We start from the raw sequence: 15,297 nt of genomic DNA on the forward strand, positions 1-15,297 counted from the left end.
GTTTGGTGATGCCTAATGAGGGCCTGATAAATGAGTCTACCTATTCTATAATAATGAACAGATTTATAAAAAGTTTATTTGGGGAAAGTTTATACTTTTAGTTAATAATTGGTCAAATTGGTTGGATTGATACATATTTTCTAGAGGAAGTTTTTTAATGCAAATAAAGAATTCCATATTTACCTACTTTACTTGAAGAAAAGATCAAGTAAGATGTAGAATCCATAAATTACCATTACCTGAGTTATTTGCCCATCCATTAAATATTGATAAGTAAAGTTAAATGGAGAATGGTCTTCTTACTTAAATATAAGACTGGTAGACAAACTGATTCATGAACAGATTAATTTCTGAGGTGGTTTGTGCCAAGAATGGGCCCTTACACTACTTCAGTGAGTCAGGTATGTCTACAGAGTAATTGAAACAATATAAAAGTAGTTGTGTCTAGAGCATGCAACTATTACTTACACTCTGAACTTCCCTTTTTCCTGCCGACATGGAAGATACATCAGGACAATTAGATAATTGTGAGTGAAATAATTTTAAGTCTGATATATTATGGAGAGTTTTTTTACACATAAATAAATGAAATAGTGCTTAACACAAATGCTATATATTAGTAGTTTCAATTTGTCTTCTTTTCAAAGTTAAAAGACAGAATATGTGGCGAAATTGTTGTTTTTAGTTGATAATTCCACAGAAAGAGTTTAGCCCGTATTAGCATTGTTTAATTAGTGAGATTCTACAATTGACACATCTTCTGTCTATGGTGAGAGACATTTGGTGTACCCTATCACTTCACCTAAGTGATAGGATGCACCATGTTGTTAGTGGAGATGAATGAGGATCGTCAATCTAGAAAATATTTTCTAATAGTCTGTTCGATGGAACACACATACTGGGTGTGGGAATTCATTTCTATCTGTGCATGTTATCAAGTGTAAATTGGCGCAGTGTCTCTATCAGACAGGACAATGCGGGCAGCAGATCCACACATTTCAGCACTTGCTGGTGTGGTGGTTTCTCCTTGCAGCTGACCCTGCCTTGGAGTTACACCAGGCATCAGGGAGTAAGGACATTTGTGATACTCAACACTTACGTCATGAGATGAAAAGAAGAAGTTAGTTAGTTTGCTATGATATGTCAAAACGGATGTACACAGTGCATGTAATGTCAAAAGTTGTATGGCAGACATAGACTGTATGAGGTTTTTCCAGGCTGTAAATGTTGGATGAATATACGCAGATAAAAATAGAAGTTCATTCTATCATTTCGTTTTGTATTCAGAAGAAAGAGGAGTTCTGCCCAGTTTCCAGCACAAGACCAACTGCTTGTAGAAAATGAAGTCAATGAAAAGAAGAGACACCGTACAGAGGGATGATAAATTTATAAATTTCAGGATTATAAGGACAGACCAAATTATAACAGCACCTGAATCTGTCCATGTCTGCTCAAAATTAGAGGGACACCTCTAAGGCTCTCATTCATGATGGGGTTAACAGAGCATGACATTTAAGTGAATGAATGACTGAACGAATAAATAAATAAAAATATGCTAGAAAGACATACAACAGATAATTTAAAGCAGTTTATACCATCATAGAAACACCTGCAGTAGCCATAGCTGTGGAGCGCAGTCCATCTGACACATTGGAAGTGACTGCCTGGCTTACAACAGATGTGTCAGATGAGAGCCGGTTGATCAGCTCCCCTGTCTTGTTACGGTCGAAGAAGGCAACTTCCTGTTTCACTATCGAGCCAAACACCCGTTGCCGCAGAGCTTGCGTTATGCGGTACCCTGAGAAACAGAAATTTCAAAAAATATACATTATTTTATGGTGCCAGCACTTTCAAAAGCCTCAAAGGATTTTTCACTTGCAATGAATCTCTAACAGAATGACCTCCTCTGCGCAAACTGAGAAGGATTCTGAAAACATCAATAGTGTGAAACCTAACTTACACTTTTACCACAAGACCTCCTACAAGTCACGGATTGAGGTAATTAGGTACGGGTATCATTTCTGAACTTGTGAAAAAGCATTTAACTTGGTACCACTCCAACATTTATTAAAAAAAAAACACAGTTATATGGAGAACCAAACAATATTTGTGACTGGTCTGTAGCATTCAAGATATGAAGAATTTACATTTGTCAAGGGGGGGGGGAGAGAAAACTGAAAACAGCACTTTCTATCAGAGAATGAAATTGTGCAAGGAGACAAAAAAGAATACTAAAATATATATCTTTAGAAAGGCAACTAAAATATTGTTCATAAACAGTGCATGGGCCTTAGAGGACTCAAGCAATGGTTAGTAATGGAAGGGAACAATTACAACGTCCTGTCATTCTGCAATATGTCATCACAATGTAATGCTTTCAGAAGAAAATCTTGTACCAAGATATAAAGCACATGATAGTAATGCTTAGTCATTCTCCTGAGCTCAATGTCTCACTCATCATGGGAGCATGCTGTCCAGTTTTTCAGGTGAACTGAGGAAACGTGAAGATGTTCATGAGACATAATTGCACGTTTACAAGATGGGAGTCAGTTTTCCAGACAGATTGGAGGCAGTGCAAGGAGCATAAGAGTCTGTTCATGGTCCAGGAGTCACCATTGGTTGCCCTTTGTGTGTGTGTGTGTGCGTGTGTGTGTGTGTGTGTGTGGGGGGGGGCGTGCATTAGTGATGCAGTGTGAAACTACTTCCTTTTTTTATGACATAATTTATCTGGTACAAACTGTTTCTAAATCAAAGAGCATTATACAAATAGGAACTTACCCAATATGGCAGTGCAGTCGTTAAGACCCTGACCTCATATTCTGGAGGATGGAGTTTGCTCTGTCTGACCACTGAATTTAGGTTTGCCATGGTTTTCCTAAAGTACTTCATGCAAATGCCAGAGTGGTTCCCTCAGCAAGGCCATGGCCAACTGCCTGTCCTACCCCCATAAAAGCACACTTATATAATCTGTGTGTATGTATATTTTGGGCTATTTATTTTCACTGTATTATGATAACAATCCTATATCATTGAGAGATGATCCTTGGGTGAATAAATAGATCAAATCAGTATGTTAGCACGGATGGGGTTCATCAACACAAGTAGAAGTAACTTCAGGCATGTCCCAAAGAAGTGTTGATCTTGTATACTAATGACCTAACAGACAGTATCAATCTTAGCCTCAGACGTTTTGGAGATGATGCAGTCAGTCGTAACAAAGTACTACATGAAAAATTGTCCACACTAATGTCCATTACTTCGTAACAAGAAAAAATGTAGTATCCTGTGACTACATCATCAATGAATCACAGGTGGAATTAGTTAGCTCATATACATACATCATACACAATGTGCATGTAGCAATCTGTAAGGATATGAAATGGAGAGATTACAAAGGCTATGTTGTAGGTGAAGCAGGTAAAAGATTCTGGTTCATTGACAGGATACTGTAAAAATGCTGTCAGTCTACAAAGGAGAGGATTTAATGTCCCATCAATGACGATGCTGTCAGAGACAGAGCACAAGCGCAGTTTTGCGAAGGACAGGAAAGGAAACTGGCAGTGCCCTTTCAAAGAAACCATCCCAGAATTTGCTTGGGGCGATTTAAGGAAATCAAGGAAAACCTAAATCTGGATGGTGATTGGAGCCGTTGTCCCCCCAAATGTGAGTTGTGTGTGCTAACCACTGCAGCCCTTCACCCAGTGACTGATTGCTTACAAATCAATTGTGTGTCCCATCTTACAATACTGTTGCAGTGTGTGGGACTCATACAAAATACAATTAATGGCAGTAGTGAATGTATACAGAGAAGGGGAGTGCAAAAAGTTTATTGGATGTGAACGTTACGATTAACCAGCATTTACATCCCTGAGTCCTAATATTCCAACAAATTAGGAAATGAGTGGCTGATGAGATACTTATTTTATTTTAGTTTTGAATATTTAGAGATTTCCAATTTCTTGCATGATATCTGCTGGCAACCTGTCAGACTTTTGCACCACAAATATCTTTTTGAACTGTAGACAGGCATACGTATTCTACATGGAAATAATTTTTAATAGTATTGTGGGTGTGGATTTCACAATTCATACTAAATTCCCTGTTATTATTAACTACAGATACCATTAAGGAGTAAACATTACGGCACGTGAGTATAAGATACACTATGTTCCAGCAGTGGGTCCTGCAGAACAATCATTTATCAACTTTGTGTAACATTCTTAAAGTCTTTTCATGAGACATTGTCCAAGGATATTATGCACTAAGACACTGTCGAGTAAAAATATGTTGTGATCAACACAGTGGGAGAGATTTCTAAGTGAAATGTGACAGAAGTGAGTGTTTCAATTAATTAATCCACATGCCAGTGCCAAATCCATTTCTTATCCACATGGATTCCTTGGAATTTCACACATGCAGCTTCATCTACTGAACGCTATCAGTCTCTATTTCTAACATCTGTAAGCCAGTTTTATGTATTTAGAATTTGGCAATACAAGTCTTTGAAACTGCCACTCCCATTTCCCTACAAGCCTCCAGCTTCTGTCTTGGCTTTTGCTCAATGTCCAAAACCCATCCCACACCCTACTAAGTGTGCACCTCTGGTCCGTGTTAAAATGGTTGCAGTTTATTCTAGTTTCTGCCACTTCTTTTATAACAGAACCCCAATATGATGATATTTGAGAAAAAACTCTCATATTTTCAAATTGTATTTTACACTCATTTTTTAGGCAACATTCAGCCACTCCTGACTTCTCAAGTTCCCTTTGTCTAATACTTCACACAATGCTCAGCAACAGTTGTGAATAGCTTGACCTATGTAAAAGCTACAACATTCACAAAGGACACCATACATATCAGTAACTCTAAGAATAATGTTGTCTTTAACCGAGCGTAACATATCTCGTATCTTGGAGGTGGGCCGAAAGGTCCTATGTTATTAGTCATTACTCCACAGTATGGAAGGAGAGCAACTGGCTTGGCCTCTTCTGATGATTCATTAGGCATCTTTCACTGGTGACACCTGAAAGTTTTTGCTATTTCTCCCTTGCACTTCAGATGCTAAAAATTCAGACTCTAGATGGTCATCATCAAAAGTTCTCTCTGCCCTGTGTACTACTCAGGACTGCTTTCTTGTGTGCAGGGCGACGAAAACTATTGACATTCAACTACAGGTCAGCCTGCGTAGATTTCCTATACATTGGGCGACCAATTTCTGCTCAGCTAAATCGTTAAAGAATGGAAGCTTCCCATCCCTCTCGAACCGGACAGTGAATTTAATTCTGGGACAGACACTGTTCATGTAATTGATGATCTGCTGCCATACGTTTTCACCATGAGGCCATATCAAGAATGTGTCATCAACGTACCATAGGGTGGTATTACACTATCATATTTCTTTGACAAAGAAACTGATCAAATATTTGTCATATTTCTTCAACACAGATCTTTGACGTGGTGCTAAAAAGGGGTATTACACTGTCGCCATACTTTTCGTCAAATTTCAAGATGGCAGGCGACAACTTGTTGTTATGCGCAGCAGTTGCTAGTACCACAATTGCATTGTGTGTGTATTTGGAAGAAAGCAGTGGAAAAAAGGAAACATACTTGCATGAAGCAACATGCACTACGTCAAGATAATAAAAGCATTCAGCAAAATTTGTTCTGAGAGCTGAAAGTGGAGGAAGTCAAGTCTTAATATAAAAATTATTTAGAAATGGATGGGAGTGTATTTCAGTATTTGCTCAGTAAAGTGGCTTCTCATATTACAAAACAGAATACTGTCTTGAGACATGCTATACGTGCAAAAGACAGGCAAACTGTGACACTGCGATTTCTTGATACATGAGAGAGCTACTCTAGTTTACAACACAGCACCCGAATACCACACTGCAAATTAACCAAAATAAATCCAGAAACATGTGAAGCAATTTATGAAGCACTGAACATAAATGAATGTTAAGTCCACTATATGGGCAATAAGAACTATTTTTAATTTTGGATAATTTAATTAATGGAATTAGTGTTCCAGCAACCACAAAATAAATAAAAAGTATGAAACAGATGAAGAGCTTTCTAACTTGTGGCATCTAGAGTTCAAAAATTGACAAAATAGAATGGAAAGCTATGAAAGAATTTTTTATTTTAGAGTGTGGCCACATCTTCTATTCTAGCTTGCTGAAAAGCTGTCTGGATGTTTCCAGATGTAGAGGTGGATGGCTGTAGCTGTGATTGTGAACACGAAGTCGCCTGCAGCATATTCCACCTGCCCATCAACACACAATTAATAGCTTGCACTGTGTCCCTTGCTCACCACCCACCCTAGTCAAAGCACGTTTATTAAAAAAAGAAAAAAGTGTCAAAGAAACAAACCAACTTTGAAGCCTTGTTTACAAACACACTATAGAGACATCAAATAGCTGCAGTGATGCCAGTGCTCTGCTCGAAACAGTTACATTTCACATTGCAGTGAACAGAAGACGAACAACTTTTATGATCAAATCTATGGCGAGGCCCAAGATTTGATCATATTTATTTTAAAACGGGTGAGATGTGACAAGGTTCCCTATTGCACCATCAAATTTCTTTTACATAAATATTTGACATATCAACTTTGACAAAGAAATATGATAGTGTAACACCTGTCACAGGAAACAAGAGGAATGCACCTTACAGAGTTCAGAGCTCTGTTCCTCAAAGTGCTCCATGTGAAAGTTCATGATGCCTGGAGACAGCAGGGATTCCATAGCTGCGCCATCTGTCATCTCATAATATTGGTTGTAGTACAGAAACTATGCAGTCGTTAAGGCATGACAGAACAGCTTGACAATCTTAGGTGGAAACTGTTGGGCCGAAAGATCCAGCATGTCTTGTACTGACACCTTGTAAAAAGTGACACAACACCCACACTAACCATTATATCATTTTGGCCTAACTTTATTTTTCTGAGGTTCTCAACAAATGAGTGTGAGTTAACAATGTGATGTTTGTAGTGTCCCCTCCAAGATGTTTTCCAAATCTGTAGGTGGATGAACTGTTGTACACCATAATGGGATTCTGTTATGAAAGAGGTGGCTGAAATTAGAACAAACAGGAACAATTTTAAGAGAGGCCAGGGGTACACATTTAGTAGGGCATGGGGGCGGGCTTTGGACTTCGAGTGAAAGCAAAGATGGATCCTTGACACTTGTAGGGGTGCTGGAGCAGCAGTTTCAAATGCGGCTCCAGACTCTCACACTATCTGATGTCACCCGGTCCCACAGTGATACGGAGCTGCTAGGAGATGCCCAATTTGCCTTCCGTGCATGAGCCACTCCACCCTTCTTTGGAAGGTACCAGTCGCTGCCACTGCATCTGCATAAGTAGAGCACCATGCTAGCCCCAGCAGTCAGTGACTTTAGCTCCTGGTGATGGTGATGGAGACAGTTATCGAAAGCTGGATTTTTTTTTTATTTTTTTTTGGCAAGTAAACTGAGAAGATTTTACTGAAGCACGCCACTGAGAAAGACTCTGAGGATACATACAGGTTAAGCTACTTGGTATGAACCAATGGTAAGCATGGCTCCTGGCTGTTTCTTGTATTGATTTGTTTGGGTCCTTTACCAGTATACATGTTTCATTATAAATATCACAGTTTTAGAACAGCCCTCCAATATATTTGGTAAATTAAGAGGCTCAATAACAGGAGTAAGAACAATGGGACTTCATATTTAATTTTTCCCCACTTAGAATTCAGTTTTAATCCTTTAGTATCATTTGTTGATATGAACATCTGTTTCTCATTGTTGAGATATGATGCTATCCATGCAAGGAGGGAGGCCTTTAACATCCCAACATTGTTTTTATTTTTTTTATTTTTTTTTTATTTTTATTTTTTTTTTTACAAACATCAAAGCCCTTGATAAGGTCACAGAAAATTGGCAAAAGGATAATTTTTCTTGTTTTGTTGTACCAGAACTGAATTTGTGAGATCATATTTTCCTCATTTTGTAGAACGTCCATTACAGAACCCAGACTGAGCTGTTGTTGAAATGCTGCTGAGAGACAAGCAATGTGATGCTATCAAAAATTTCTCCCCAAAAAATTTTGAGGATGTGGGAAGGAAGGAGGTGGTGTTACAATTAGAGGTCAACTGCTTATCTCTGTTTTTACAACCACCATATACTGTAGTGTCTCAGAAAATACAGGTTCACACTGGTTAGTAAGGCAGTTCAAGGCTGGGAAGGGGGGTGGGGTTGGATTGTACCAAGTCAGCACAATATTCTAGTCCGTTGGTTGATGTGTCATCACAGCAAGAAAAGTCACTGCTTTTGATTTTTGTGAACTCTATCAGTTATCTATCAAATCTGGTGTCGAATTTAATGGCCAGTGGTTTGAATTTAACATCACCTGTCTTGCAGCTATTGTGACGGAGGAGTTAAACATGGTTTGCCTTACTATGCTTATTTGCTTCATGTCTAATAATACATCAAATTTTCTGTGCTTTCTTCTTGAAATTCTGGATGTTTTACTTTTTGACAAGGTGAAGAATTTTTCCAAGACTGCTTGGTAGCCTGAAGTCTTGATTAAAGCTAGACCTTTGCTTTAAACACATCTCACTCTTCCTGGTATGAGATACTTTAATCCCAGGCATCTGCCACATTTTCTCATACAGGTGATCTAAATGATTAATGGAAAATCTCATATAAAGATGTGAAACAAATACTAACAAAGAGATAGAGGGGCTGGCCAGTACTTACCTCAGCTCAGTACAGCCGATAGATACACAAAAAACAGAACCGAAAATTTACGTTCCTAACTTTCGGAAAGCTTTCCGAAAGTTAGGAACGTAAATTTTCGGATCTGTTTTTTGTGTATCTATCGGCTGTACTGAGCTGAGGTAAGTACTGGCCAGCCCCTCTATCTCTTTGTTAGTATTTGTTTCACATCTTCTCATACCTTCGACTGTAACTGTCCCTGATGAATTCTACTGGAAAATTAGAGACACAGTGTTATTAGAATATTTTATGGTAAAAATTAAATTTTTCTCTATTGTGTGTTCTTGGTAAACTTCTTCCCGTTGTTCAACCATTAAGTTCTGTCTAAACAGAGTGAATGTGTCAGCATTCATGATTTATTACATAAACCTGATTGAAAAAGGGAGGATGATTTACTGCTACCATTTGACCATGTACTGTGCAAGCAGAGAGGTTTGCATGTTTGTGCCTAAAGCTGAGGCTGTAGTAGGACAGCTACTGGCAGGGTCTTCCATGCCAGACAGGCCTCAACAGATGAACCAAACGAAGATCGCCTCACAACACCCCATCCCTCCCATATCCACTTCCACAGTCCTTCCCCAATTTCCCAGATACCCAACCCAAAGTGCGATGTGATTCATGCTAAGTAGCGCATGGCACACGGGCAGGTGTGTCATTAATGGAGCCTCAAAGATACCAGGTGACCTCCCCGAGTCATTAGGCTTGGACCACGTGGGGTTTTGTGGTGTCAACTGAATAGATCGCCAATTCCTTTGGGACAAATATCGAGAACTGGAAAAGAAAACAAAAACTGGGGGGCTTGATGAGACCTAAAACACCCAAGCTTCACAGCTGGAGCATATGGAAGCTTGTTTCTGCTATTGGATGGGGAGAAAGACCAGTCCAAGAAGTGGAAACTATTAGTGAGAAGTTGAACCACATCAAGATTAAATCCTTGTCTGGGGCTCAGAGGAAGAAAATTCTCAAAGAACAGAAAGAATGTGCTGCTGTAATGAATGGCTTCCTAAACAAAAACGGGGGCAACTAAAAAGTCTTGAACCTAAGACCCCCACAAAAAGCCTGTTTCAGAAGCAAGAGGGTAATAAGACCCCTCCCACCCCTGAGACTGAAAACATGACAACAAAGAAGGAGTCTGATACTTCCACTACTCTGGATAAACGGTCCAGAAAAAGCTGAAGCAAGAAATGTGGAAACAGACCTATAGTACTGATGTCTCATTTTCAGGATGGCAATCATCCAACACGGATGTCTACTGGTCAACATCACTTTGCAGCAGATTGCTCTCCTTGAGAAGAATGGGTGGAGGAGGAGGGGGGGGGGGATGGGGGGGGGGGGCGGAGGAGGAACACAAGTTCAGGACCAATGTTCAGGACAGCGCTCTTATCTTTGTGAGGGGATACAAATAGTGGAGTGGCTTAAGGATGTGGTGTCCAAGATATTTCCATGGGAGGAGGCAAAGCTGCTGGTTAAGACAGTTGATGAGCTCTTCAAGACTGCAAAGTTATCAATTTGGGTACCGAAACTTCTTAAGGGTAATCCTCCAGACTCTGATCACAAAACTAAAGGTGCAGAGCCAGGTCTCAACAGGAAATATGAGGGTAATCGACCAATGGGATGTATCGGATGGCCAAATACTTGTGGTGGAAGTTGGAAAAAAATTCCTGACGGCAATGCGAGAGGAGGAACCAAAACAGTACTTCCGGTTTTTGCAGGTTGCCATCTGGATAATCAATTACATTGAACGCAACCATAGTGGAGGCTGCAAATACTACACATAAATCTGCAACATAGTAAATGGACAACTGCCAACTTGAGCAGTCATCTGTGAAGACAGGAAGTAGAAGTGGCCCCGATACAGGAAACCTATCTATGTAAAGAGGCTTTTCAGGCCTTGGAGGAACTGGAGGTAAGTTGATTTATTCTAAAAATATAAAGGACTCCGGAGTATTTGTTTGTTTTAAGAATAGAATTTAATTCATGCCAATGGCAAGCTTCTGTTCCATAGACTTACTGACCATCAGGACGAAACAATGTGAGGAAGGAAGCATGAGGGAAATTGTAATGAACTCGGCTCACCTTCCTTATGAAAACAATACTCTTCCTTCCGAGCAAGAGTGGAGACTGGCAGTTAGTCGCTCACAGCTGAATGAAGTTGGTTGTGATGCCAATGTTCACAGCCTAGTGTGGGAAAGCAGTGACACCAACAGCAGAGGTGAGCACCTACCCTGATTTCTACTACAAAATTATCTGGAAATTAAATTTTGAATAGGGGTAGGGAGCCTACCTTCAGGAGCAAAAGACAGGAAAAAGTAATTGATATAACTTTCAGGACCACTTTAATGTGTAGCTGCGTCAAACATTGGCATATGGAAATGGCCCCACCCCTCTCTCACCACACATATGTTGAGTCTGAGATTGAAACAGGTGTTAAAAAGACCATAAACTATAGGAATCCCAGTAAAACAGACTGGGACTCAATGAGGAAATAACAGACACAGTGACATCTGCCATTATGACCTCATATTTACAAAACTTACAAATCATCAAGAATCGAACAAACAGAAATACATTTTAGTGAAACAACAATCTAGTAGTGCAAAAGAAGCAGATAAGAAGTCTGTTCAACCTTGCAAGAAAGAAAGGAAAATGCACAAAATATCAGGAGGTTCTTGTTAATACAACCTTGTGATCAACAAGCGAAGTTTTCTTCTTGGAAGGTATTCTGTGAGGAAGTGGCTAGTACAGCTACTTGTGCTAAACTTCACAAAATCCTCACTAGAATACTAACTAATCCAGGATGCACTCTAAGAAAGGCAGATGGTGGGTACATAGGAACAGGGAGTGAAATGCTGGATGTGCTCCTGAAGACTCACTTCCCTTAGTGCACTCTGGCAGATAACACAGACCAGGAGTCAGTCCCTAAAAGGCATTGATTTACAGGTGATCCAAGGGGAAAAAATGGGAATCTGCCAAAGAATGTGCTGATCTCAAAACAAAAATTCAGTGGGCAGTGGGAATGTTTAACCATTCATGTCACAAGGCCCAGATCATATCTTTCCAGTTCTATTGCAACAAGGAGGACAGGATTTAATTAGATTCCCATGTACACTGCTTAGGGTCAGCATACCAACAGGAATCATTCCTAATGCTCAGAGGACAGAAGGGTCGTTTTCATTCCAAAGCCTGGGAGAATTGATCGTACCACGGCTAAGGTAACTTCTTCTACATGTAAACCAACATGCAAGTGAACCAAGCAAATCATGTGAAACTGCACTTCACAAAGTTGGGAAGGTGGAAAAAGCTCTGCACTTTCAGGAAATAGCTCTCTGCGTCTTTCTGGATACCGAGGGGGCTTTTACCAACACAGACTTCAAATCCGTGGTAGAGCTGCGAAAGAGCACAGGACTGAGACTACCTAATGCAGGTGGATTATGACCATGCTATGTAAAATAAAAGCAGAAGCCACCATGATGAATGAGAAAATGACGATCAACATCAGCAGGCGGTATCTACAAGTAGGGGTTTTGTCCCTCTACTGTGGGATTTAATGGTGAATGAAGTCACTGAAGAGTTAAATATTTGAGACTAAATCTATTGCTGATACTCAGACGATTTAGTTATGGTAATACTCAGCAAATTTGTTAGTACTGTTACAACAATGGGGCACAGTGAGCACTAGATTGTGGAAAACTAGTATAGAAAGGAGGCTGTATGTGTCATTTCTAAGAAAAATGTTTTAGTACCATTTATGAGGAAGCAAATCCAGTAAAAATACTGAAAACTCTACAAGCAGAGGGGAAAGTAAATTATCTAGGAACAACCCTGCATGCGAAACTAGCATGGCCTCCTCATATAAATAATATATGTTCAAAGGCAAAACGTACCCTTATCAGCACTAGAAGGGCCCATGGTAAAAACTAAGGTCTAAATGTAGGAGTGTGTACTGGATATACACCATAAGTCTTACGGTAAGTTATTAGGCTACAGTGTGGTGGAATAAAATAGAACAGAAGGTGGCTGCTAAGGAGCTTGCCGAGGTGCAGATTGTGCTGGGATGGAAACCACGCAGGACAAGCATCCACTGTACCTCTGGATTACAATGAATGCAGGGGGATACAGGTTAAAAACTGGAAACAACAGGATTCCTTTAGGATATCCATAATCTCACACTATTATAGTGAGTGTGGTAGGTATAGGAATGTTTGGAGAAATGACAGCTGACCATACAATAACTTCCACCTGATCTGAAGAAACTTTCAATGTAACACCTGGAGGAAGGGAGCAGTGGAGGAATGAACTGACACCCATCAGGAGATGTACTCTGGTTTATTGGGCTGGTTGAAAACAGATGAAGGCAGTGGGGCCAAAGTATACCGGGTACAGCCTAGACTACAGAAAGCCGTCCTTCTAGGGAAGCTGGTCACAGTACTCCAGGTGAAAATATCCACTATCTGTGTGTGTGTGTGGTGTGTGTGTGTGTGTGTGTGTGTGTGTGTGGGTGTGTGTGTGGAGGAGGAGAATTTATGTAGGTGTTACACGGATTGTACCTTCTACATATATTCAGACAGCTAAGCAGCTCTGAACACTCTATCAGCCCCTTCAACAAGATCAAAGAATGCCCTGGCATCCTTGGGAGACAAGGGAAAATCACGTGGTAAACCTGCTATGGCCCCTGGTCACTCAGGAAGCAGTGGCAATGACAAACTGATAGACTGGCCGGGGAAGGCATGATGACTCCATTTATTAGACCACAACCTGTCATATCTACCACTAAGGTGAAGATAAAATCAAAACCACATAGCTCGATTAGATAGCAGCATGTAGAATATTGGACTACAATCCAAAAACAAACACATGGCAAGCTAATGATACTGAAGCCGTATTTCAAGGGAAGTTCTGTAATCACAAACTTCAAAACAAAACAGATTAAACTGTTGGTAGGACTCATGTAACAGCAAGAAACACCTACACATGATGGGTATAGAGCAAGAAGCCCCTAGGTGTTGTTTATTTGGTAAGGAGTATGACACCGCACCACATCTAGTCTTCCAATGCAGAGCACTGAAGGGCATAATACACATAATATTCGGGTCGGAAGAGCCTGAAGAAATCTTATATAATAAGGAATTACTAAAGGTTCTCCTACTACCTCCTAAGGGTACGTTTGCTTTACTAGAATCATAAGGAGTGAAACTGCAGAGTAAATTCAGTTTTGGTGCAGGCAATAGTGGGCTACGATCCTTGTTGTTTTCGTCTAAACACATTAATCAAATCAAATTAAATGAAGCACAAATAAGGTGATTACAAAGAAGACATCAAAATTTGGAATGACAAAGAATTAGAGGAAAAGAAAGCATTCTCCTAATCAAAAATTAAGATTATGAACAGCACCCAATGCAAGGAACAGATCAAAAGTTGTTAAACCTGTAAAGAATATTTTCTTCGAGTTCCACTGATGATAAATCTTGATGAAGAATTGAGAAGGAGTTCCTGTGAGGATGTATTCCTGCAGCACAGCATTGTACGGTAGAAAAATGTGAAGCATTGGAAATCCAGAAAAAAAAGGGATAGTTTAAGTATCTGAAGTAAGGTGCTATCAGAATACTATACTTACATGAGAAAATAATATGCAAGGAAAAAAGTGCACAAAAAATTATTAGAAGGAGGGACACACTATTGGGACATCTGTTACAGCATCCAGGGGTGTTTGAATTGGGAATGAAAAGAGCAGTAGAGGGGCATATTCTAAATTCAAATATAATAAATTTCCTTGAGACAGAAAAGCATCTGTCCACAAAACAGCACAGATTTAGAAAGAATGACTGACATGAAACTCAACTTGTTCTTTTCTCACAAGATATCCTGTGAACCATCGATGAAGGACAACAGGCAGAGTCAATATCCCTAGATTTCCAGAAAGCATTACACAGTGCCACACTACATATTGTTAATGAAGGTTTGATATATGGACTGTGAGTGGCGGCTTGAAGACTTCTTAAGAAACAGAAAACAGTACACTGTCCTGGACAGTGAATGTTTCTAAGAGAGAAGGGTATCATCAGGAGTGCCCCAGGAAAATATGTTAAGACTGTTCCTGTTCTCTACATACATAAACAATCTGACGGGCAGAGTAGTAAGCAGCAAGCTGTTTCTAGTAGATGTTATGAATGGCAGCTTGCTCTAAATGTAGAAAAATGTAAGTTAATGTGGATGAATGGAAAAAACAATCCTATAATGTTTGAATACAGTATCAGTGGTGTGCTGCGTGACACAGTCAAATTTATTAAATATATAGCGCAACAACCGAGTAACGTGAGTGGTTGGGAAAGTGAATGACTGACTTCATTTTATTGGGAGAATTGTAGAAAAATGTTCCTCATCTACAAAGGAGGCTGCATACAGAATACTTGTACAGACATTTCTTGAGTACCGCTTGAGTGTTGGGGATCCCTGACAGGTCTGATTAAAGGAAGATATCAAAGCAGTGCAGAGGTAGATATCCTGCTAGGTTAGCTACCAGCAGGATCAGTCAACATGGGGG

At 39.8% G+C, this 15,297-nt stretch overlaps 1 protein-coding gene across 1 annotated transcript in view; it reads right to left on the minus strand.

The window, feature by feature from the left end:
* Window positions 1–15,297, minus strand: part of LOC126106296 (ATP-binding cassette sub-family B member 10, mitochondrial-like) — a 114,630-nt gene that overhangs the window by 87,245 nt on the left and 12,088 nt on the right. Inside the window, exon 3 of the mRNA XM_049912515.1 lies at window positions 1,596–1,798. Coding sequence (XP_049768472.1) covers window positions 1,596–1,798 — 203 coding nt within the window. The remainder of the gene's footprint in view (window positions 1–1,595; window positions 1,799–15,297) is intronic.

The sequence above is a fragment of the Schistocerca cancellata genome, chromosome 10 (genome assembly GCF_023864275.1).
Source record: "Schistocerca cancellata isolate TAMUIC-IGC-003103 chromosome 10, iqSchCanc2.1, whole genome shotgun sequence".
Classification (NCBI taxonomy): Eukaryota; Metazoa; Arthropoda; class Insecta; order Orthoptera; family Acrididae; genus Schistocerca; species Schistocerca cancellata.